The 26,985-nt window shown below is 43.0% G+C and overlaps 1 protein-coding gene across 1 annotated transcript in view; it reads right to left on the reverse strand.

Annotated features, from left to right (window-relative positions):
* Positions 1–26,985, reverse strand: part of LOC146811650 (uncharacterized) — a 112,531-nt gene that overhangs the window by 71,801 nt on the left and 13,745 nt on the right. Inside the window, exons 3-4 of the mRNA XM_085618623.1 lie at positions 26,191–26,353; positions 6,892–7,172 (exon numbers count right to left, since the gene is read on the reverse strand). Of these exons, the coding sequence (XP_085474749.1) occupies positions 6,892–7,172; positions 26,191–26,353 (444 nt within the window). The remainder of the gene's footprint in view (positions 1–6,891; positions 7,173–26,190; positions 26,354–26,985) is intronic.

Genomic DNA, 26,985 nt, shown 5'->3' on the forward strand with positions numbered 1-26,985 from the left:
ATACCCCAGGGTTCCGAAGCACCCGGCGCAGGAGCAGGTCAAATGGCCATAACTCCACCAGTAATGATGACTGTCGACAGTAGTCGACGGCGGTGCCCTGTGATCCCTGTTGGTGGTGCAACTTGCCTTCATATATCACAGCTCCAAAGTCCACTTGCAGGCAATATGTGCACTCTTTCTGTCGGGTGCAACTCTGTGGAAGTGGGTCCACATTTCAATTCACGCTCACGTTTCCAAAAGAAAACACGCTGCACTCACGGGACCCCTTAGAAGATTCTTTAATTACAAGGACGCGTTTCGGCGTTCTGCCTTCATCTGCTTGTTTAAAGATAGCGCAACCTGTCCTGCTGGTTATTTGAACAGGTAGAAGTTATTTCATTGGTTCTTGCTGCTAGGCATCAAAGAGGGACTCATTTCCTCCTGAGATGTATTGTGGGATTGGAAGTCCAAGGGTGTTCGTGGGGGGTGGGGGAGAATTGATCATCGCATTCCCACCGGCGTCCACATAGACATGTCCCCCACGAGCACAATGTTTCACAGTACTGGGTAAATATTTACCATCCCACTCTGATGCACAGTTCAGTCTCCAAGAATCATGATGTGTTGCGCTGTTTTCAAAGTCTCCTCGGGGGGGGGCCCTCGTCATACCCCAGGGTTCCGAAGCACTCGGCGCAGGAGCAGGTCAAATGGCCATAACTCCACCAGTAATGATGACTGTCGACAGTAGTCGACGGCGGTGCCGAGTGATCCCTGTTGGTGGTGCAACTTGCCTTCATATATCACAGCTCCAAAGTCCACTTGCAGGCAAAATGTGCACTCTTTCTGGCGGGTGCAACTCTGTGGAAGTGGGTCCACATTTCAATTCACGCTCACGTTTCCAAAAGAAAACACGCTGCACTCACAGGACCCCTTAGAAGATTCTTTAATTACAAGGACGCGTTTCGGCGTTCTGCCTTCATCTGCTTGTTATTTATATCTATCTATCTATCTATCTATCTATCTATCTATCTATCTATCTATCTATCTATCTATCTATCTATCTATCTATCTATCTATCTATCTATCTATCTATCTATCTATCTATCTATCTATCTATCTATCTATCTATCTATCTATCTATCTATCTATCTATCTATCTATCTATCTATCTATCTATCTATCTATCTATCTATCTATCTATCTATCTATCTATCTATCTATCTATCTATCTATCTATCTATCTAACTATCTATTCACTGAAAAAAACATAGGTTTCTGGCACGTTATAGTTAGGAATTAGCATTTAAAAAACCTTAGAAATTCACTGAAAAAACCATAGGTTTCAGGGGCGTTATAGTTAGCTGGACATTTCACTCGTACAAAACCATTGAAATTCCCCTGTTATAGTTAGTTCAGCTAACTATAACTCGCGCGCCCGCAATGCACTGCTGATGACGTCACATATTACATCACTCATGACATGGTCAGTGACATCACTCATGACATCACTGATGACATTTCAAATGACATCACTAATGACATCATCCAGTGAATGTGTGTTTTTCTGAAAATTAAATATGTTTTATATATGTATATCTCATGGTCGATGGAAGAATAAATGGGTATGTAAGTGTCTAAATGGATAATTTTTTTAATGAAAAATTGATTTTATAACTGACTGATTAAGTGTATCTTAGTGATTACATGGGTTAGGGAGTAATGTTTAAATATGTAAATATCTGTATCAGTCTCTCACTTTGTGTATAAGTGGCTGCATGGGTTGGTGCGTAGCTACATGAGTGTCTATATAGGTTATTAGTTGGTTTTCAGTTCTGGTAAGATTCCTCTGGCCTGGGGGGAGGTCTTTCCCGAACCTCCTTCTTGTGTTTAAAGCTGAGGGTTGTTGACTCAGAAACCGGGAGTTTGGAATTTGAGTGGGGACGGACGCGTCTACCTCGGAGTGTGGGACCCTGGTTGCTGAGGCTCTCAATCACAGCTGTTTAACTTCCCCAGTCAGGAGTGGGTGAGATGCAGTGTTTGCACCAGGTGATGTATTGAGTTTTGGTTATTGCCATTGTGATGTTTGGTCAGTGGCTTCGATCATTTGATGTGTTTTATTTGTCATGTGTGAGTGAGTCAAGGTGCACCACCAAAGTAATCATTTGATGTGTATATATATATCTCTGATCTCTTGCAGGACATCCAGTATATTTGCTTGAGTCTTATTTCATATTATTTGCTGCTTGTTTATTCATCAGTATTATTCATGTATTATATTTACAAAGTGTGTTATTATTGCTTGCAAATAAACATATATATCTCTTTGTGTATTTGAATCTTGTGCATTTGGCATCTGGGAAAGCCTTTCTGTTAGAGAGCATTGTGTAAAATAAAACCACAAGCCTTATTCTAAAAGAGAAAGATTCCTTGCATTTTGTAAAATAAAACCCTTTTCTAAAGGTGTTGTTTGTTTTGTGTTAAAGTCTTTTGCTTCGCCTGGTGTTGAGCCATCGTGTGGGAGCTGTATTGTCTGATAGGCCCAAGCAAGACAGTCTCCAAGTGGTAGACAAAGAGACCAGCTATGCTAGGAGCAAATGTGCTCCCCATGCTGGTCCCGTGCCTCTGGAGGTAGAGGGTATCATAGGCAAAGAAATTTTTGGTGAGTGCTAGAGAAACACACTCCATGATCACATTGCGTGGTGTTTGGTACTCCCAGTTGGTGGTAAATAGTACATCCTCAATAATGATCATCATGTGGGAGGCTGGTGTAAAGACTCTCCATGTCTAGTCCCATAAGGAGATGTTTGGTGGGGGTCAAACTCCATCCTTTGTAGTAGCTGTAGGATTTCCTTCGTATCCTTTAGATATGTCTCGGTTTTCTGGACCAGCGGACGAAGGAAGGTATCCGCAAATTTGGATAGAGGCTCTACCTCCAGAGGCACGGGACCAGCATGGGGAGCACATTTGCTCCTAGCATAGCTGGTCTCTATGTCTACTACTTGGAGACTAAGAAAATCCAGCACCAAAGCAACCCATTCATCAACCATATAAGAAATTGGAAACGCTACATCAACGATGTGCTGGTTATATGGGAAGGAGACATTGTGTCAACAGAAGCTTTTATGGACTGGCTGAATCAATAAAACGCCTACCTAAAATTCACCAGCACAGTCTCACGAACCAACGTGGTTTTCCTAGACCTCAATATCTACCCTGAGGAGGGTACACTGAAGACCACCACTCACTTCAAAGTTACAGCAAAGAACTGCCTGCTGTTATACAACAGCTTCCATCCTCGGCACCTCCAGGACCACCTCCCTTACAGACAGTTCCTCCGCTTGCGGAGGAATTGTACCGAGGTCAGGGACTTCAAGAGACAGGCAACGGATCTTCAAGAGAAGTTAAAAAAACGAAAATATCCAGCACAAATCATAGATAGTGCTATTAAGAGGGCACGCAACAACAATAGGGAAGCCCTACTGGAACCAAGAATCCCAAAGGAACCGGAGCAGAGACCCATATGCGTCACCACCTATAACACAAATTCGAATCAGGTGACAAAAATCGTGAACAAGCATTGGAGGTTATTGAACTGTGGCAACCTTGACCTCCCAAAACCAATGTTTTCACACAAAAGAGGAAGGAGTCTGAGAGACATGTTGGTCCACATGAGACCTGGCATATCTCACCCAGGGAAACAGACAAAGCGCTTCCACCCCCAGTGAAGGGCCACTACCCATGTGGAAATTGCAGGACTTGTCACTTAACAAAAAGAACCACAACATATCAAATTCAAAAACAGCACTGAATGGGAGCAGCGATGATCCATGAACTGCAACAGCAAAAATGTGGTATATACATACTCTGTCACATCATCTTCGTACATGGATACTATGAGTCCCTGAGATGTGAAGTATAACTTGTGTGGAGTGGTGCTGGCAGGGACGGGCCACCAGGGGCTCCATAGCGATTGCAAATAGTATTGGGAACAGCAGACAGCCCTATCGTATGCCCCTGCTGATTGGGTATGCAGGAGAGACCGCATAATTTACCCTGAGATGGGAAAATCGGTTTAGTGTATAGTAATTGAATCCATCCGAAGAACCAGCCGCTGAGGCCTAGTCATTTTAGCAGTAAGAAGAGATATGGCCACTCCAGTGAGTCAATGGCCTTAGTGGCGTTCAGGACATCAGGGTGCATCACAGCAAACAAGACCTGCAAGTTGTGTGCAGTGTATCTGCCTGGCACAAAGTCAGGTTGGTCTGGTCAAACAATGCTGGGGAGGAAAGGCAGCAGCCTGTCTGCGATGAGACATGCTAGGATTTTATTGTCAACATTGATCATTGACAATCAGGGCCGGCTTTAGCGCTAGTGACGCCCAGTGAGACTACGTTTGCTGGCACACCCCAATGACCTTGTTCTCCATAAATTCCCTCACTACCACCTTTTAACAGAGACCTTTACAGCTCCATAACCACTCTCTCTCACATGCCTTTCGTTTGGTTTATAAAGCTACTCATACAAGTATAGGGTGTCAGAACTCTTCACAGCACACACAAGTTACATAGAGACAATGAATCACACGTTGTAATCAGTGTATTGGAAATGTTACATCAAAAAGAGGACTACAAGGTAGAGGAGTCACATGTCATCCATACTGGTAGGGAGTATACTTTAAGAGTGCGCGCTCTTGATAAGCCCAAACTCAAAATGTAAAACGTACCCCCATGGTTGGGGTTGCCTCTACTAATAAGAATTGATTTCTACCCAAATAAACGCTTTTTGCAACATTAGGATAAAGAAAGACTGGGGAAGATATCATAACGTTCTAACTTACTTTGCAGTTTCATGCAGATCTTTGATGACATTTAATAGCTCACAGTTCTATATTTGGATTTCATTTGTAAATTGCAAGTAAGAAAGGGATCTTTCAACAAAAGCAGTAACCCACTGAACTATTAAAATATACGCGCTTCTGTGATTGACATGGTACACGTGCTTTGCAGCAGGCACATTAACCCTCTGTGCTGCTTTATTGTTGTTTATTCTTCTCGTCAGTCAGGATCTCTGTAAGGTGGGGGCCCATCTGTGTGGATCGAAACAGCAAGGCTAGAGTTTTCCCAGCTCTGTCTCCCTCGCCATAGCACCTAGCAGTAACCTCATTGGGCAGGTAGTGTGTTTTTCCTTCAGCTTCCTCCTGGTAGTCAGATATCTTACTACAGAATTGTACAAGTGTCTGTGTATACCCAGGGGTTATAAAATGGGCGTCCTGCTTCCCCCAGCTCTAAGGCAGGCCAGTCACTCCATCAGGCCTCTCAGCACCCAGGTGTCTTTATCAGTTATTTGTACTGTGGAGTGGACCAGGCGAGTTAATGGGATCCGGACCATCTGAAAGTTTGGGTTTGGTGGAGAATGATTGGCAAGGCAGACATGGGCTACATGAGAATGTTGTCTCTTTTTGGATGCTGAAGGAAATGTTGAGATTGGCAAGAACTTACTTGGTAGGAATGACAAACCTGTGTGAAGATGAGTGTTATTATAGTTCATAAAGGACATATCACATCAACCAATACAAAATAAAGATGGCTAGGTGAATCTGTGAATGGATAAAATGCTGGAAAGAGTGCTTAGTGGTTGTACAGAATTAAGTCAGAGTATAAAGGCACTAGAAGGTATTGCACTTTCTGTGACACCAGTGTATTTTTCGTGCCTTGGGAGAGGGCTTATCTTGCCGTTTTGTGCGTCTGTCTTTATTGGGAGGACAGATTGTAGTGGACAATTCCCAATGTCACCCGGAGGTCCACGTCTCTTCTGTTTTTACACTGATGACGTCTATGGAAGCAATGTTGTACAGGGAAGTGTTTGCGTCTAAAGGTTTGTGACAGTGATATATTGCAGACCACAATATTGTGTTTTAAACATCACTTACAAAAATATCGCCTCACTGGATTGAATAGAAGAAAATCTACACAGGTTTGACAATATGTTTTGTAAACAATATTTGGGACACAATATTTCAGTTAATGATTTTCTGACTCAAAGAGTAGGGTGAATAAGAAGATAGTGGGGACTGGTGGCTCATGTATCATCTTCAGAGATTTGTGTTTCTTCTGTTATCAGCCATTAGCACTAAAATGCCCCTTAAAGTGGATGTACGATGTTACAACGCGAGTTTTTACAACGCGTACCGTTACATCGCAGTTGTTACAACGACTGCGATGTTACCACGCCATGCCTTTACAACGCAAGTCTTTACATCGACTTGCACTAGATGGCGTACTAACATTAGAAAAGCGTAATTTACTATTCCAACTCCAGTCCACTTAACAGTAGGGAAGGTGTTGGGATAGTAAACTACACAATTTGTAATGTTAGCACGCCATCTAGCGCAAGTCGATGTAAAGACTTGCGTTGTAATGGCATGGCGTGGTAACATGCAGTCGTTGTAACGATTGCGATGTAACTGCATCGCGGTGTGCTAACCACGATGTAAAGGTTGTTCCCCCTTAAAGTGAGCCCACAAATATGCGAGGTGTGTTATGGGAGTCAGCAATAGGGTAATTGAGGAGCCCATATGTCTTTTTTGATTATTTATACAATTTTTTCTATTTGTATGTGATGTGGTGATGGTCAGTGTGTGATTGTGGTTTGATTGTGTGAGTTTGGCTATGTCTGAGTGAGCTACTATACAGATGTTTCTAGGATGAACTGTGTGTCATATAGGGTAGAATGTCCATTCCAGTCTGTTATGGATCTTTTGTGAGAGGTGGCAATTGGAGGGTTCTTTGCCTGTGGAAGGACACTTTATATTCTCTTGGGATTGGGGGTGGGGGAGTTTATGTAACATCCAACCCACAGAGGCCTCTCCGGCAGTGTCCTGTGCCTGGCTATGCTGCACCCTGAAATACTCACCTAAGTACTGAACATTCCCCCATCCAGTCACCCAGCAGTTCATCCCTGGTGGAAACTGTGCGGTGGCAGCAGGCAGGCAAACGGGGCGGATGAAGCTGGAGTAGGCCACGCGTGTCTGCAGCTCCAGCAGGGCGATGTCTCCACTTGATGTCACCACGGTAGAGTCAAACTTGCTGTTGACAATCACCTGCTTCACCCCTGTGATGATTGCATTTATGTTGGAGACATTGGACAATTGGTACACTCCAAGTCTGACGACATACAGCGAGGAATTTATCGGCCTGTAACAGATGAGAGTGAAAGTAACATCAGAATCTGCATTGTCACTCATGTTGACACATGTAGGGTGTGAGGGGGACATGTGTGCCTATCATTCAAGATGTTCAGAGCACCTGTGATGCAGGTGGTTGCTTTTCTGATTTTCCATGCTAAAACCTTCAGCAGAAATGTGTCCAGTTCCAGACCGGAATCAACCTGTCCCAATCTTATTCTCTTGGTTAGAATGGGTGAAATTCATTGCTTTTCTATCTTCAGTCTGTAGTAGTGGATTCCAGGTGAGTGAATATCTTTTATCACACGAGAAAAGTTTTACCTAGATACATATTTTCGGCCTACTCAATAGTTCGTGACATTTCCTGCTTTTCTTATGTCAACTTGTTTGTGAAAGATTTCCAGGCAACATTCCTCACTGGTACTAGTTGGCTCTGAAAATCAATGTGGCGTTTTTTATTCTCTGGATGTTAACAATCTTTATTTTTGTATCGTGGCAGTCTAAACACTCAGACTTAGGGGCATATTAATCAAAATGTCACGCACCGCAGCTCAGCAAGACACCCTGCTGCGCTGCGTGACAGGGAGAAGGCAGAAATGTGCCATATTTAATATTATTTGGTGTAATCCTATCTGCTGGTGAACTATGTGTTACCCAGCGCCAATGCAGGCACCCTTGCTCTATGCGTAAGGGTGCCTGTGTTGCTAGCAGGATTGTTTGTGTGCAGGAAGGGGCACATGTGGAAAGAGGAAAAAACAAGGACAAATAAAAATATTTTTCTTCATTAGCCATCCCCTGGGTAGTCATTGCATTTTTATGCATTCCCAGGCACACCACTCATGGTAAATCTGGGAACGTGCCAAAATCCATGCGTGAATGCATGGGAACACACACGCTCCACCTCTGAAGTGCCTCACTGGGGTAGAGTTACTCAAGGCAGCAACTTGCACTTCCTTGCAATACTCCTGATTTACCAAGAATCACAGGGCCATGCAGGTGGCCTTGTTTGGCCTTGTAAATCTCCTCTAGGTTTTGTGTTGCTCTTGCGTTACCTTGCAAGGGTGACATGAACTTTCATAAATATGGCCTTCAATTTGCAAACGAACATAAAAAATACTTTGCAAACTAGGTATGGTAATCGTAGTGTGCATGAGAATTATGGGAATTGTGGGACAAATTCGCACACTCTTCACAGGGGAATCAGCAATTTTCAGGACCTACTTCCTTGACCAAACTATGGCAACATCTGCAGCATAGCACCACACCACAGACAACTCTGCAGCATTGAAGGTCAAGCCATTCCTTTCTTAAAGGTAGTCCATGGTAGGGGTTCCAGCAACTACTTCCAATGAATCAGTGCATTCATTTTTACTAAGATGGGTTCCATTAATTTGAGTATTTGAAAATGTAGCATTGCATGTTTTTGTTAAGAGTTGTGTTCCACAAGCTTTTAATATATAATATTTACTGGCACATGCACGTTTGCGGCCGGTAAAATGCCATTTCCGATGCATCAAACCCAAAATCCATTCGCAATATAGGGAATCGCAAATTTTGCGATTACCTAAATTGCGAATGCTTTTAGGGAGTCGCAAATTGTGATTCCCTGTTTGGGATGCATCAAAGCCTTTTCTAAATGCGACGTGGCATTTAGGAAACGCTAATTGCCATCAACTGCAAGTTGATGGTAATTTGCTAAAACTTTGAAAAATGCACAAAAGTGCATTTTTCAAAGTGCCATGTGGCGCACACATATGCCCTTAGGGCATATGTGTGTGCCAAATAAGCATACATGCCAAATTTGGGGGTGTAGCAGGGTGGCCTTTAAGGCCCCCTGGCCTCCTTCAAATTGCATTCACAATTTGCGAGTACCTATTGGTACTCGCAAATTGCGCTTGCAATTTCCCATTCATTCCTATGGGCCTGTGGGCCCATAGGAATGAAGGGGAAGCCATTCCTTATTTGCGACTCGCAATATGCGAGTCACAAATAAGGAATATGTAGGATTCGCTATTTTTATAGCGATTCCTACATGCATAGGATTTTGCGAGTCCTTAATTGCGATTCCTTAATAATTACAATTAAGGACTCGCAAAATCCGACCTTGATGCATGTGCCTATATGTTACTAGGTTTAGCTATCGAAGGGTTGATATAATAAAAAAATGAACTAAATAAAAAAAGTCGCAATGAAAAATTGCTTTCGGTAAAATCTAAAATCACCTACATTTCTTAAAACGAGATCCGGATGCACTAGGACCATAGTTGCCCCTCTGTTGAAATACAAATGTAAAAGGGGTGAAAAAGATGGCTTATGGAACAGCATAATCTGCAGTAAAAGTCTAATTTGGCCAAACCCTCGACTTCAGCAACCTTAATAAAGTATTTAAAGCAAACAAAAACAGCTACCACTGATTGAATTAATTATCTAATGAAAAGCAAACTCAACACAATTCCCCAATATCAGTCTTGAAGCTCAAAGGTTCAGAATCTGAAACAATTAATAAAAGTCTAGTTGACTGTGTACACAAACTGATCCACAAACCGCAGCCAATCTTCAAAATAAACAAAACAATGTACATATGACATCCCAAACTGATATTAACGAGGACCCAACATTAGAAACCCACAAAGCTGAAATGAATCAACTGGCAGATGAGTCCTTATTAATAGTAGTTAGTAATCAGCCACTAGATATGCAAGCGTATCCCCCAAAATGATTGTAAAACAGCACTGGAACAAGATCACTATGAGCAGTCTTCAAAACAATAAATTCTTCAAGAACCGCTGAACATAAAGATAAGTTCTCCACTTGGATGGCCGTTTTATATGTTGAACACTACAATCAAATCACTCAATTTCCAATCAGCCAAATTATAGGTGCAAGTTGGCTAAATTCGTATGAACTCTTGCGACTTATGTGGCGAGAATCAACAAAAAATTAGAGCATTTAGATGATTTGGTTAATTTGGCCAAAACTGAAATGGGCCCTCCACCCTTGACTTGTGTATGCTCAGCATTAATTAACAAATTAGTATATTTGCCAAAAGCATTGGATGCCCTAGTGCAGGAGGTCAAAATATTGAGAACTCATCGTAAAGTGGCTTAACCGCCAAATCAAATAGCCCTACGCCGAAACCCACATATGATTTCTGAAGGCAAGCTTCAATCTCATGCAACAAAGCAACCTCATCAGATCATGAAGAGCTTTCTAGTGAAGTCACACTGTCTAGTCCCTGATGCACCCATTAAACAACTAACAAAAAGGGAATGGACGTACCTGAGAAAGGCACATATTAAAAAGGAGACAAAACATACAACAAACCAAAAATCCACAGAATAGATCATTTATTCCCTATATTTAGAACGTGTGGGGAAAAAATCAACAGTATGTCCCGGAATAAACTGCAAATTAATTATTCAAGGTTCCAGCCTCCACGGAAACAAATGTTTATGCTGCTACAAGAGTAGCACCTCAAAATCAAAGGGGCATATCAACAAGGGCTTTATCTCTGCTTTTTTGGCTTTAAAAGCCAAAAAAGCAGAGATAAAACTAGCACCCTATCAACAACAGGGTGCTAACATGCAAATTTGCATGTTAGCATCCTTTTACTCTTCGCTTCCCCTTGCATCTCTAATGAGATGCAAAGGGGGCGTTCCAGAGTAAAATAATAGGAGAAATGTCGCTAAGCGACATTTCTCCTATTATCAAGAATATCGCTAACCCTGTTAGAGACAAAAAAAGCAGCGCTAACCGTGGTTAACGCTGCTTTTTTACGTCTGGTATTTTTCAGACTTAGCCATGATATCCTATGGAAGGTGAATATCATGGCTAAGTTTGTCTGTCCCTATCAACAAGCTAACGTGAGATTATCGCTGGGTTTCCAGCGATAATCTCACGTTAGCCACTTAGCGTGAGGATTTTTATCGCTATTGAGATAAGCGTTGCTAATAGCACGCTATCTCAGCGATAAAAATCAACGCTAGCCGGCGATAATTATCCTAGCGCTAAGTGCGCTTAGCGATAATTATCGCCGGTTGTTGTTGATATGCCCCAAAGTCCTTTGGATCATAAAACAGAGCTAGAACTATCAGATGTAACAAACAAGACAGGACTATAAGAAGTATACATCAGACATTAGTCAAGACAGGAGAAATTCTGACCCAACAGGATTGATGCAAATAAATAATAACCCGCAACAATTTTTCCAAAGAAAAACTGATGGAAATGGCACAAATGATAAAAATGACAATCAACAAAAATATGTACCTGTTTGAGTGCACAAAACAAATTCCCCAAATTAAAGAAACTTCATGAAGATCTATCTACAAATATAAAAGCCAAATTCTTGACAACCAGTGTGCAAAATGAACCGCATGACAGCGATACAGACTTTGGATTAATTTCCACCTCGAAGGATCAAAATAAAACAGGAATGAATAAACTGTTATTTCACTCAGAATATTAATCAAAAGAGAACTTTAATATAAGAGGTAATATCCTAAAATTACTTGGCTCTATAAAGGAGCTGTCTTATGTAAAATCTAAGCCCTTAATGCCCATTGCATTTCATTCCCCTGTGTTCCCACCACAGAACGAAGTGACCTTAGTTAAGTAGGCCACGGTAGAAATTGATGATGTAAAAGCTGGGGAAATGCAGTAGATAGATATTACAAAACTTTCTATCCTGCAATTTTAATGAGTCCCCCAAAAATTCAAATAAGATCACCCCTACAAAACACCAATGACATGGTCAAATCAACTGTTCCAATAATTGAAGTAAAGGTTCTAAAAGGTGCACTGGGTCCAGTGGATTATAATGTACAGAAAATATCACATTTGAAAATCTGCTTAGGTTTGGGATCAGAGCGACAATGCACAATAGGTGAAGTGTCCGACAAAGTCGATGATGACTGGTCCTGCATCCCTACAATTTCAACGCAAAATAAACAAATTGAAAACAATTCCAACTAATATCTAGAATTTAACCATGTGTTCTTGAAATGTTGGTGGCCTCTTACATATCGTGGAAGACAAGGAAGTAACTAGCTTTTAGAAATCATTTTATATCCTTGTGTTTCAAGAAACATGGTGCAAGACATCTTTTCTATTAATCGGATATATTGAATATCAAACATATCAAACACAAGATTTGAAACAATATCAAAAAGGTCATGCGGGCGTGTATATGCTGCAGCTAATCTGGATATGAGAATATCCCGGTCAGTTATACAAGTACTATGGTTCATTGGCATATTTATACATGACTGGGAAGGAAACCAAATCCTCCTTTTGTTAAATGTATATAGTAACCCACACAGAAACGAGAATACAATTATTTTGAGAGGAGCCTAAAGTATGCCACATTCATGTCCTGTGGCTCTTAACTTGTGCTGTCTGATAGAGACTTCTAACTGCAGATTCCCTTCCTTAGAATTATCCCTGGGAGTCAGACTGGATCCGGACATTTTTCATGAGCAGTACCTCTGCATGCCGGTAGGTGTCGTCGTTGTCCGTGCCGGAAGTGAAGTGAATGGTGCCTATATAGGTGCCACCCCAGCGTATTGATGTCAGTTCTTTTCTTTCCGCGCCAGTCAGCACAGATCCAGAGAAGAGCTACCCCCAGTCACTTTTTGACTGACCTTTTTTTGACCCTTTTGTCAAAGATTTTTGAAACTTTGTCTCTTGGTGTGGCAGGGATATCTACAAGGAAGGCTGGATTCAAGCCCTGCGGCACCTGTCACTGACAAATGTTGGTGATGGACCCGCAACTCGTCTGTCTTTGGTGTCTTGAGCGTGACCATGATGCCAAGGCTTGCATTAATTGTTGTTCCGTGCACCCCAAGGACTTGAGGGAGCGATCCCTCAAGCTCTTGGCTGCTTGACGTGTGTTGCCCGACGGTCTCTATCCCAGTTGAGATTTAGGTCCCAGGATCAGTCGCAGAGCCAGCAATCTTTGTCGAAGTTGCCCCACTCCAGTAAGTCCCACAAGAAGAAGAAGTCAAAGAGGTCTTCAACTTTGCCCCATCCGTCGAAGTCTTCTGAGGAGACGAGGGAGTGTTGACACTCAAGGCCTGGCTCTGTGGTTGAACCTACACCTGAGACCAGAGACCTACGCTTCTGTGCCTCCCGAGTTTCCGGGAGCCGGGGCAACCCCGCCTAATTCCACAAATTTTATGAGGTCATACACCTCAAATTTTGACGGCCCATCCCTGCTGGAGCGCAATCGGGTCGTCTGGTTCGGGAGGGGCCTCTACTGGTCCTCTACTGGCAGGTTTGCCCTTGGCACTAGTCTGGTCTGTTGATCCACAGATGGATCAGACTAGCACTGGTGGATACACCTTGACCTTCCCTGGCCCCGGTGTCGACGCTCCCGGCACCACCAGCGCCCTCTTGTGGTGCCATCCCCATTCTTATCTCTAACCCCTACCACCAGCGCCCCAGGGGACCCCAATTTCTCCACTCAGCACCCTACCCTAAAGAGTTGGCTGGACCAAGCCTCCAGCTCCTTAGTAAACCCGGGCACATTCCCTTCCACCCCACTGGATAGGGAATCCATTAGACTTGACACTTTGGGCAAGAAATAGTTTTCTTTCACCAGCCTGGCACTGTGGTCTGTGAACACCATGTGCCTTTTGGGCCATTACTCCCATTCACTCTGTGATTCAGTTATACAGGTACTGCCTGTGGTCCCGAGGAGGCCCGGACCATACTCTCCCAAGCTATGGCCGATCGGGGCGATGCAGCTAAGTTCAAGGTGAGATGTGGGCTTGACTTGACTGACCCGCTAGCAAGAGTGATTTCTTCGTCAGTGGCCTATTGGCGCCATGCCTGGCTGAGGACGACTGGTGTTTCAGGGATGTCCAAACTTTGCTTATGAACATGCCCTTTGATGGCTGCCATCTCTTTGGAGACAAGGCGGACTCTGTGCTGGAGCGCTTCAAGGATAGTAGAGTTACATCCAGGTTCTTGGGCCTCTCCATGGCCCCCGGAGCACCGCTGTCCACATTTTTCTCCTTTCGTGGCCACGGAAGGAGTTTCCAATTGAGTCCCTACCTGCCCAGACACCACTTCAATGTAACTTCGAACCGTGGCATGGTTAAAGCCTTGCGCGAAGTCCAAAATCCTGATAATAGTGTAAGTCAGTATCTAAAAGGTGCTCCAGGGAACATCAAGGGGAACAGCCACCTATGCCCCAATATTCCTACGTTACAAAGGTACTCAGAGGAAAAACACAACACAAAGAGATGTTCCCGAGCAAAAAAGCAAATAAGCGTTCAGGTATTAGTCATCAGAACCAATCCAATAAAGTTTCAGTCCAATAAATCATCAAACGGTGTTCTTCTTTTATTTTCTTTTTCTCTTTTTCTCTCAAATCTTCTCCACGTGATCATTTAGTATTAATCCACAGTGACACATTGGCATAGATATAATAGCCAGAATGTAATCAGTAGCCAACACGTGTTTCGTCTAGGGTGAGTGGCCCAATGACTTCCTCATGGCATAAAGGCAAATATAAAAAAGTATCTCACCACACCTCAAGTAGAACCTGAGTGTGGTCCCATACACTAATCAGTCGTGTATATATAAATATCTCAGATGAATTATAGTTCCAATCAAAGCGTCCTATAATAAGGATTATTTATATATCAACAAAGTAGAGTACTCCGGTCGTCACCATCATTATCCATGTATGTGAAAAGACACCACTTCATGCAAGCTTCCCTGCCCCTGCATGGCTGAGGCCAAGGTACCTACAGACCCTGTGGGTTGGACAGCCGGGGGTCGGGCCAGTTCACCAACCCCCCTCGGCAACCGCAGCCTCCAAGCCTCTTTAGTTTGTTTTCCGACCATCATGGGCAACTGTAGGAGTCATGATACGCCATCACCTGTACCACTGAAGGTCAATAACATCTGACCACTGGGTTCTCCTGAATTATCAGAAGGGGCTACTTCCTCCCCTTCATGACCACCCTTCCACCCATGCCATCCACTAACGGAGGACCATCTCTTCTTACTGAGCCAGGAAGAGGCGGCTCTCTTGGCCGACATCAAAGTAGGTTGTGTTTGTTAATCCCGCTATTTTCTGGTGCCCTAGAAGGACGCAGGAATTCATTTTATACTAGACCTGCAGCCTCTCTCAATTTCTTACTTATAAAGGAGGAATAAATATTGCTCACGCACACTCAAGTTCTGTCTGCTCTCGACCCGGGAAATTGGATAGTACCTTTGGACTTGCAGGATGCATATTTCCACATTCCTGTCCTGCCTGCCCACAGACTTTTCCAGTGGTTCCCAGTGGGTCACGAGCACTTTCAGTTTGTTGTGCCCCCTTTCGGCCTTACCAGAACCACTTGTGTTTCACCAAGGTGATGGCGGTGGTTGCAGCTCATCCGCGGAGATCAGGGATTCCAGTCTTCCCATATTTTGACGACTGGCGGTTGAAGGTGGGCTCACCCCAGGCAGTTATCTCCCACCTCCAGACTACGGCAGACCTCCTGTACTCCCTGGGGTTCACTTTCAACATGGCAAAGTCACAACTGACTCCATCTCAGATGCTGCCTTACATGGGAGCTGTTCTGGACATGGTGCAGATTCAGGTTTATTCTCCAGAATGGTGAGTCCAGGATATTCAGGTTATGATACCGATTTTTCAGCCTGTATCCTGGGTTTCGGTGAGACTGACTCTGAGGCTGCTGGCCTCATGGCCTCCTGTATCCTTATTGTGACACATGCACGCTGGCCTATGCAGGCTTTGCAGTGGGACTTAAAGTTCCAGTGCGCGCAACATCAGGGAAATCTCTTCAATATGGTCCATATCTCAGAGAGTATTGCTAAAGATCTGCTGTGGTGGTTACCAAACCACGATTAGGTCAGCGGGAGATCCATCTCCCTTCCCCAACCAGATCTAACAGTAGTGCTAGATGCATCACTCCATGGGATGGGGCAATATCTGGGAGAGGTGGAGATCAAATGCCTCTGGTCTCCGGCAGAATCCGGACTCCACATCAACCTGCTGGAGCTCCGAGAGACCCGGCTGGCATTTAAAGCCTTTCTGTCCTCCATCAAGGTAGGGATAGTGCAGGTATTTACGGATAACATCACCATCATGTGGTACTGCAAAAAGCAGGGCTGGGTGGGGTCGTAGGCCCTTTGTCAAGAGGCCTTGTGCCTCTGGACATGGCTGGAACATTAGGGCATATCCCTGGTGGTTCAACACCTGGCAAGCTCTCTGAATACCAGTGAGGACAAATGGCAGTGGATCACGAATGGCGTTTCCATCCAGAGGTGGCGCAAGGTCTCTTTCAGCAGTAGAGAGAACCTTGGTTAGATCTGTTTGTCTCGAGTGGAGCACAGGCCTCCTGTATGCCTTTCACCTCATACCACTCCTGCCCATAGTTCTCAAGGAGATCAGGAGCAACCGGGCCCAAGTCATCCTTGTGGCTCCAGACTGGGCTTGGAGAGTTTGGCATCCCAAGCTGTTGGGCATGGCCATCGGACCTCCAATGAAGCTGCTCTTTCTGGAGGATCTTGTGTCACAGCAACACAGGGCTGGTTCTCGACCTAAACCTGTCAACGCTCCGCCTTCATGCATGATATTGAGCAACAAGAATTGACAGCATTCAACCTTCTGCCCAAAGTCTGTAATGTCATCTTGGCAGCAAGGCGTCCCTCCACCAAGATGGTATACACCTCGATGGATTGTGCTCTGTATTAAAATCTGCTTTGCATTGGCCAATAAGCAACACCCAGAAGGTTTGCATGAGCATTCCACTAAATCAAAGGCTGTGATTAGCGTGTGGAGTTCCATTCCTGTATATCTGCCAGGCAGCAACATGCGCGGCTCTGCACACGTTCACAACAGTGCTGGCTCCTCCGCAATGGTGGAAGAACGTCGCCCCACTGACTGGCTCAGAGCCAGCAAATAAAAAATAAAACAATTTTCTTGCATCGTTTTATTTTGCATTTGCCGGCTTAGAGCCAGTGCTGTAGGGAGGGGCGAGGCCAAGGCATGGGAGAGGAAATAGGAGTACTACGCTCACTCCCTAAGTGTGCATATGTGTTTGGCCGGCCGTCTCAGGCTGATCAAAACACACATGCGCACTTAGGTTTCTCCAGCCCGACTGCATTGAACAACTGGGCTGGCGAAACCCCCACAGAATCCTTGGCCTGAGTGGAGCGTCTTTCTAGTCCACTCAGGCCAATCCCAGTGTTGCTCTGCAGCAGGGAAATTGGATGGGAGTCTGTCCCAGGAGCTGCTGGGACCAGGAAGAGGAGAAGAGCCGCAACGGGATGCTGGAGGCAGCCGGTGGCTAAGGGTAAGTTTAAAAAAATATATTATTTCTAACACCCCCCTCCTACCTCCCTGCGCTCCATCTCCCGTGTTCCTTCCACCCGCCTCACCAACCTGTGTTTGTGGCGGCCACAGGTTCACAAAGCACTACTGTCTGGACAACCAGGTCTGTTGGCACAGGCACTTTGCTCATTCAGACATGCAGGACTTTTTGGTGTGAAATTGTTTTGCAGACCTACCTCCAGGGAGGTATTGCTTGGGTATCTTTTCTAGGGCAGGAAATCTGCAGCTAGAAGTCTCTATCAGATTTGGTAACACCTTATCTTTTAGAGACCCTAGATCAGTGGTCTTCACATTTTTTAATGTTGCGCCCTTCTAGTGAAAAAAATAAATGAACGGGCCCCCTCAGAATTTTTCAGAATCATTTTATTAAATTGGCAATGTTTAATTATGTATAGGCTTTTCAAAACATTGCAGTTAATTTCTGTTACTGTTTTAAAAATGCAATCAAATACATTATTGCCAAAAAATACTATTCTGGTCAGGTAAGCCTTACTAACACGAACAAGTATCCACAGTGTGATTATTAGAAGTGGGGGTGGTTTTAAAAACAGAATATTTGGAGTTTCTTCCTTTTTGATACATACTCACAGATAGGAAATAAATAACAAAGCATGTTAATGATAGCCCATTCTAGAGTGGCTTACTGCCGCTCATGTTTTTTCAGCCTAAAACAAAGCACTGTTATCGTTATAATGCTGCTTTTGGCCAGAGCCTGGTACTCTCCCTGGGATCACTTGAGGCCCCCCTAGGGGTGCCTACCCCCAGTTTGAAGACCCCTACCCAAGACACAGATCCCTTACCCACCCATCCTTCCCTCTCTGGGAATAGATTTATAGGAACAGGGTTTTTCCCCTTTCAGGGCCCTAGTTTTACACACCAGTTTTCAGTGTTCTTCGTGGCTCCGTGCTCCTGGCATGGAAAGGCATGAATAGAAACTGATGTCAGCACACTGTGGGTGGCGCCTATATAGGTACCATGCTCGTCACTTACAGCGCGGATGACACCATGAGTAGTCAAACGTAGATAACTACTGGTGCGCAGGGGTAATGCTCACAAAATGTTTCCATATTTAGTCTGATGCCAGGGGCTAATTCTAAGGTAGGGAATCTGCAGCTAGAAAGAGTCTCTACCAGATAAGGCTTTATTGAAGGCAACTTACTTTTCCTTCAATTTAAACTTTGTGAATGATATAGAGGGAAATTGTTATACTGCTCTCCAGAATAGTTTATGGAACGTTGCCATCCAAATAAAGACAATCCAGAAGAGAAATAAAAAGGGAGAACAATTGGTCACATGCCTGCACTCAGCAGGGTTAAGGGCACTGAGTGAGCACTTCTGTAAAGACCAGCCACCAGTACCAACTTGTGTCTCAAGGACCACATATTCAGTTTTAGATTACACATTTCCATGTTTTAACTTGTTTTCTAATTTTAATCAGTTTTAGATTGAACTGAGATCAGAGAGGGCTTATTGTCCCCAAATAATTGTTCTTCAAGTAAATAAACCTGTTTTCCAAGGACAGTAATTAAAATGACTCACTCAGAAACATAGAACCAGAAACATCTTAAATGGGCAGGCAATATTATAAAACATTTGTTCCGTTTGGTGACAAAGACCATGCAGCACTGGGACAATATAATAGATTTTACAACATTACCAACAACTTGCAACCTCCTCTAGGAATAGACCAAATATACAGAGGATCTGGCAGCTGAATTTGGAGCAACTATCTGCTAAAAGGGAAGGAAACATGAGCAAGCTATACCATGCAATATTTGGTTCTCTAAAAATCCACGAGAAGAAAAATAAAAGACTTAATAAAGAGCCTTTGTATCTAAAACAGACCTTAAAAGAAGAACCACTCTAAACTAAAAAGAAAAACATAATTGGATTCCTGTGGTGAAATTACACAAAGGCTGTAAGGACGGCGAAAACAGCAAAAGCAAGTGAAATGTGGACCCAAGTATTTTTTTATCTGTGAAACTAACAATGAAAAATAATTTGGGAATTTTAGCAACACCTTATCCTCTGGGTATAATAGAAGTAATAATGCAAATGATAGTGAATTGACTTGAAAATCATATATTGAAAAACAGACCATCAAAATGCATATAATCAATGTACTTCTTAGGACGTTCATAAGTATTTAACAATTACTACGAAACAGATACAGTTGCTTAAAATGAAATCTGATGGTGTCCCAGGCCCAAATGGCATCTCAACTAGACTATTCAAATGAGACCAGAAATTATCGTCTTCATATATTTACATATATATTTCAACTGAGCTCCCTCCCCGTCTAGATCTTAATCAAGCATAGCAATGGTCAGAGAGCAATTATGTCTCTTATATAGTTTATTCCAAGCTTGTCATGGACAGAGAAAGCGGGTGTACTTTTGGTATGATTCTGTGAAATTAACTGTAAGGTCCAAGCTGGCATTTTAGGTAAAAAACGTATTCAGTAATGACTGCAGTTCCACAGCGGTACATGCCGTGATAACCGCGTCATCAGCATACAATAAAACCGGAAGCGATCTGGTTCCTTCCTTTGACAATCCACCTGCACTGATAGGAGGGCTTCTTCTAGACCATTAATATATAGGGTGAACAAGAAAGGGGCAAGAATACACTCCTATCAGACTCCCCTGCAAGATCTAAAGGATTGGGTAGAATCCGTGCTCTGGGAGTACCACACCAAGGCCGAGATGTAGGCTTGTAAATTTGATAAAAGAAACACTATGTCCGGATCCAACCCCATCGCAAGAAGCAAACCCCACAACTTCCTGCAGTTCACCTTGTCAAAGGCACGTGAAGTCCATGAATGCCAAGTGAAGTCATACAGATTGGGAGAATTATACTTATTTATAGTTAGATATAGATTTAGACATTGGTCCGAAGTCGATCTGCTCAGCCTGAAGTCCTGTTGTACCCCTGAAAGAATATCGTTTGCATCCTTCCACGTGATCAGCCTGTTTCAAAGTACCCTCCCCAGGACCTTTACTGCTGAATCAATCAATGATATTGAATTGAATTGAATTGAAAAGGCATTTCTAGAGCGCATGGCTACCCGGAGGCATCCCAGCGCTAGCCGATAGCACTGGGGATTGTCCTTGTCCCCCTTTTTAAAGACCAGGACAATTACGGCAGTAGACCATGAAGATGGTGCCCCCTCCCTCACTGCAGCATTGAGGGCAAAGGTCAGGACTGGACCCCAGAACTCCAGGTTGTCCAAAAATGCATCTGGGGGTATTCCATCAGGTCCTGAGTTCTTATTACGAGATAATGCCCGAATGTCCTGGGATACTTCATCTAGTGTGAAAACTACTTTGGATCTACCCCTCACTAGTCCACCCCGCTCCTCCTTGTCTCTACTAAGCCCAAAATGATATACCCCTCAAAATGTTCCTTCCACATGGCATAACCAGTGTAATATAGCCTTGTAAAAGTCTCTAATTATATAATCCATGGACTTCCGCAGTGATACCAACTGAATTCAAACAGTTGTAAATACGTCAATTACATGTATCTAATATCTTCAGGATAAAGAGGAATTTGCAAAACAATTGCACACGTGGATGGTTATAGATACACATAATCAGAATACACAACAAGGATATCTGGACGTTCATTTCTCTGAATATCTCAAACTGAAATTTCTAAATTACAGAATAGGTGTCTCCCGGACTAAAAATGTAACTCCAAAATGGGAACTGACACGGCAAAATAAAACCTGCAGACTTTGTGACTAACAAAACGAATCCATTTTGCATATTCTATGGACCTGTCCAAACTTATTGGATGCTCAAAAATCACTGCTATGGCCATGCTTTTCAGCTTTGAAGGTCCCCACACATAAACAATAATTATTTCCAGTTACTGAACAGTGAAAATAATCCACTAAATAGATTGTTGATTTGTAAAATTCATGTGCTTAGCAACAGCCACGCTGGTTTTAATGGTCTTATTAATAGACGTAAGATATTTTGACAAATTTCTATTGACATCTTTGACTCAGCTCATATTTTATTGTAAAGCCTATTAACACTGGAAAGGACAAATTATGTATAATATATTTTAACCACTGTCTTAATATTATCATTTTTATAATGTATTTCTTATTAAATTATAGAAATGCAAACATGATGAGAATTTGAAATGATTTTAATTACTTGAACAATAAAGTTTTGTGTGTGTACTCAAGAACTAACAGTGTCAAAGCCAAGAGGTCTGGTTTTAAAGTGCTACACGTGCAAAGACAGGCAAACATATGAATAGACTTTGCTAAGTTTGTTATTTGTTATGCTTTGAGTTATGGATGTTGGATCTCAGAGGGACAAATCTGCAGGTTAAAAATGTATTCACACCAGTTGCAAGGAATAATAAATGAAAAGAAATGCACAATTACTGCAGAACTGTGGCACGTTTGTTATTTCTATTCTTCTGGACAACCCGTGCTGAACTAATGATACGAATGGCAAACCCAGTGCTGCATTAGAGCAATTCATGGCAGCCTCTAACTTGTGCCAACAGCATGTGGGTGCCAGATGGCACATTGTAGTATCAAATTTGGCAACATGCTTCTTTGCCACTCGTGCCACAAATATTTGCACCTCCCCCCCCCCTTCCTGAACAGATGGGGACACTTTTAAACTACACGTACCGGGAGCTCCCGTTGCTTTGCAAAAAATGTATGAGTGTTCCTCTGTGATATAAAAGAAATCTACTTTTATGTTCCAAACCGACTCTAAAATAAACTAAACCCTTCCCAAGAGGCGAGTCCCCTCTCCCTCCCTTAGTAATTTCCAAACTGCGTCCAGCTTAACCTTCAAAACACACCGGTGACAACCTGCTTGGTGCCTTAAAAGGTCGCAGTTTATTATAACATAACATTTATACATATCCCAATCTTCATGGTTATGCATAACATTCTTTTGACACATTTACTGTCTAGGCAATTATAGTTCTTTTAGTCGGTTCTTGTTCATTATCTGCTCTAAGACAGACCAATACCTGGGCCACTGTTTCAACGGTGCTAGGCTTCAACTTGCTACCGACTTGGTAAGTGTCTGTACGGACTTGCCTGGGCTGCAAGTGCCGTCCCGCTTGCCTACGATCCCTTTTTGGCCCTTCCCTGCTCCTCCGGGTCCCTGCCGTGTGGCATCCCAAGTACCCTGTGTGAGCACTTCATCTATCTAGCCTGAGGCTGAGTTCTGACATTTCGCTCCTTTGGTACCCCTGCCGTGAGGCATCCCAAGGGCCCAGCGGGAGCATCCCATCTACTCTATCTGTGGCTGATCGCCACTATTGGCTCCCTCAGTGCCCCTGCCGTTAGACATACCAAGGACACTGTGTGAGCCTTCCATCTATCTCTAGCAATTTCTCTCCTTTTTCTATCTTTCTAGGGTTTCTTCCACTTCACTTCTACCCTTGCGGCTGCGACGCCGGCCTTTTTCTGGAGTGGGTGGGTGGGATTCCTTCTTCTCCTCAAACGAGGGGGAGTGTGTGCTTTGGGGGCCTTTCGCCCCCTTCTTAACCCCCTTCGTGGCTTACGAGCTTGCCCCTGATTGGGGGGGCCGAGTCTACCTTGTGGCGACCAATCGTGGTTGCCCCATTTTCACGGGCTTGCGTCCCGGGGGGGTGGGGGGGGGAGGGCTTCTCACCTCCAAGCGGCATTTGTCCCGGGTCCCTATTGGGTCCGGCTTCGCCTTTCTTGGGCTGGGCTTCGACTTTAAAATCTTAAACTGTGGAACTGTTGTTTTGAACATAAAAGAGCCATCCTAGGAACTCTTAGCTTGACCAAAGCCCTGATTATGAGTAACCTGTTGAAGTGTGTGATATTTCTTGCACCCTATCAAATGTTTCACCATGTGGGTCCAAATTCTCCTACTTTGAGATTTTCATAAATAAGGGGTACTAACATCTAAATTTTGGTACTTGCTGCTCCAAAATCTGCATGTCTTTCAAATTAATAGCCTTTTTACCCTGTTAACTTCTGACAGATATGACATGCCAAATTGTATCCAGGGATGCGAACTTTATGGCAGCCAGTAATTACCAGGTGTCATAAAAAACTCACCACTTGTAATTCGGATCTCTGTGCAAATAGGCTTTTGCGCAGGGAAGGCATTATCCGGTCCACTCATACATACAATCTTTATTTCGGTTTATAATACCATAAAAGATACAAAGATATAATTCCTTGTCAATAGTGCACGAAATAGAATTGGTACAAAAAAAAATCCGTACACCAGATTCTAAGGAGTAATTTTTACAGTCTTATAAACACGAAAGAGATCAACAAGAAAAATAACTCACTATTTAAAATCACTATTAATAATGGCTAGGATACAAACCAAAGTGCAAGTGCATTTGTTTAAATGACAATTGTCACAGTTTCTATTCTGTAAAGCCCACCAACTCTATATTGCTCATTGGGGGCCCTCTGCGCTTTATACATTAAGAATAGGAATAGTAAAACACATTAAAAATACTTGAAACCAGATTTTGTAGACATTATCTTGGGAAATGAAACACCCTCAGATCATAATATTTTCCTACAGTTGGATCATAACCCAAAACTGGCCAAGAAATTTCACAACTTCACACTCAAATTGTGGTCTCATATCTGATTTTAAGATACATAGGGCTTCATAGTGACTGTGGGTCCCCAAATGTCTACATACAGGAGCCAACCAGTTCATTCTTGGTCTTGCATACGCAGGACATGCAAAGAATACATGGCCAATGGTTTCGTTTGAATTTGAGCAAGAGGGACAGCCCTTAGGCTGGCTGTTATTGTTCTGCCAAGTATTGATAAAAGCATTAATAGGTAGACAGCCGTATCTAAACTGACTATACAGTTTCCTGTCCCCAGGCTCCTTAATAATATCAAAGTAGCTCTCAAAACATTTAACGGATTTAATATCTAAAAAAGCATCAGCTAGGCTACCATGGCGGATTTTCAAATAATTAATCTGATCTACCCATGACCAATATTGGAGTTTTATTTGATCCTTTGTATGCAGGGGCTGGGGACCAACAAGCTCATTTGGGAGACCAATTGCTGCCCGGATTAAATTCACATATTTAATCCACCCGATTTGTTTATTTCTATCTAGGGCAGAAACTTCATTAAAAGCAGCAGCGTAAAAGGCCAAATCAGTAACCAGTCTATATCAAAAGACCAATGGGCGCAATCTCACTTGGTCATTAATTGACCTAACTCCCAGGTCCATTTTCAAGGGGACAAGGGGGGTGCTTTGGGAGAGAGATACCAGGCTCCTGTGGAACTTATTTTCCACAGTTGTTAGCTTGCTTGCATCTGCTACACCCCACAATTCTGCCCCATAAAGGACACTGCTCACTACCATAGCACTATAGAGTTTGAGAGCTGGAGCTACAGGCTTGGTGTATGATAGGCAAATCTCCTGCCGCAAGGCCCCAGTTAGCTGTGAAAATTTCAGGTCCACTCATATGAGCACCTAATATTTCTGTTCTTCCTCTAAAATGTAATGGTCTTTTTTCCGAAACACAAATAAAATGAACTGTGGCCATTAAAATGATAAACTGACTTAGTGATGTGTTGAACACAAAAGAGCATCATGGCGAAGGGCAAAGGCCTTGCCTTTGCAGTTGAGTAAGGGTTCTGGAAAAGTCTTTGTAGAGCATGTAATGATGACAAAATGTCAGTGGTGAAAGAAATGCAAAACACCCTGGTGCCTATCTTTAGGTCTGACCAGAGTCAGATTAAGCTGTCTTGCTGTCTCGTGCAATCAAAACAAGCACTGGCAAAGTCAATCGGAGTGGCTTCGGCAATCTGAATAGATGATGATTTTATTATTGCAAGCATAAGTTGCAAAAACAAAATGAAGTAAAACACAAAAAACATGGCACTGTCTAAGCATAGCAGTCATATATTTACAATAAAAAGAATTTTTAAACATAACAAATTCTTAGAATTTTAAAAGAACCACAATGGTGCTTCCTAGCAGGCAGGCGTACTTAGAGTAGGTGAGAAAAACATTTTTAGTTTTGATGCACTTTACATTCAAACATGATTTATACTGGTGCAATCAAATGCTGCAAGTGGCTTTCATTTCCTGTCACCTGAAAAACTAGTTTAAACAAAGAAGACAGACTTAAATGTTTTAAAAGGACACAGAAAGGAAAGAAAAACACAGATTGCCACAGTAAAGCATTGATCCATCAGCCATGAAGTGCCCTTCTTTTTAGGCATATGCACAGATGTGGTCAGACAAAATGTGGTCCCTCACAGTGCAAGATAGACAATGGATCAAGTAGCAGATCCATTGCCCCATGATGTAGGCTGTGGTGGGCAGAAAGAAAATGTGAATGACAGTTGAACAGACCAATGGATGAAGATGAATGCTCTGCCACTCCTTCAGGGTCGAATCACACAAAGAATGCACTGTAACGTGCACGTGCCAGAACTCGCATCAACATTAAATCATTGCTTTCAGTAGGATTGATAAAATATTGCAAAACAGAAAGGTCTCGAAGTAAGTGGCACAACACTTTGGAGTCATGTATTGCTGTTACTCCATCTTGAAAGTGGAAGTCTAGAGCATCCAGCGACAGTTCTGCCATAAAAGCAGCACTTACGGTTGTCGACTTTGCAAAAAAGTGATTCTTGATGGATGAATAGTCTTACTTTGGAAAGCAGTGCGCTGCTGACACCACCCAGCGATCTGAAATCAGGGTCCCTCCGCAGTTATGGTATCCTGGCAGTCCAATGCTGGCCTGCCAGGGCCAGCTTTGGGCTTGGGCGTCCTGTCCCCCCACGATGCGATTGGAGACTTTCTGAGGTACACAGGCTGCAAAGAAGGAGGTAGGTTCTTGTTACTCGATTTACCACAGAAACATATACATATAGACACTGTCTGGAAGCCAGTCTGCCTTCATGTCCCACACAGATGATGTCATCAAGTTTTCACTTTTATTTACCAATTCGAAGTGTGGTGAAAAATGGTCGTAGGGGGAGAATTATAGCGACCAGTGCCCAAATGACAACTGGATTTCTATTGGCTAGTGCTCTAAAGTGGAAAAATGTATCATCATCCCCATACTTAAGTATTTTTACTGCCCAGGAGGCACATACTTTGGTTAGACTAGCTAACTATGTAAAGAGAGCACTACTTATAAGATCGATGAATGTAGTCCGTAATAGGCAATATTATGCTGGCGATACAGGCTGAATCCATAGTCAAATTAAATTAAAAAATACCCTTAAAATTAATGAATATTTGGAGATTTGCACTGGGACTCATGCGCTAGAGAAACGGGTACATTGTGTCCACTGATAGACCTTAATATAGAACATGATAACGTTATTGGATATTGGATTTTTGAAGATGGTGTTATAAGTGTATGTGATAGACTCAATGAATGCATTACTTGTGGCTTGTATTAGGATTATCTTTTATGGAAATAAGCAAAAAATACAGTA

This window comes from Triturus cristatus, chromosome 7 (genome assembly GCF_964204655.1).
Source record: "Triturus cristatus chromosome 7, aTriCri1.1, whole genome shotgun sequence".
NCBI classification, from domain to species: Eukaryota; Metazoa; Chordata; class Amphibia; order Caudata; family Salamandridae; genus Triturus; species Triturus cristatus.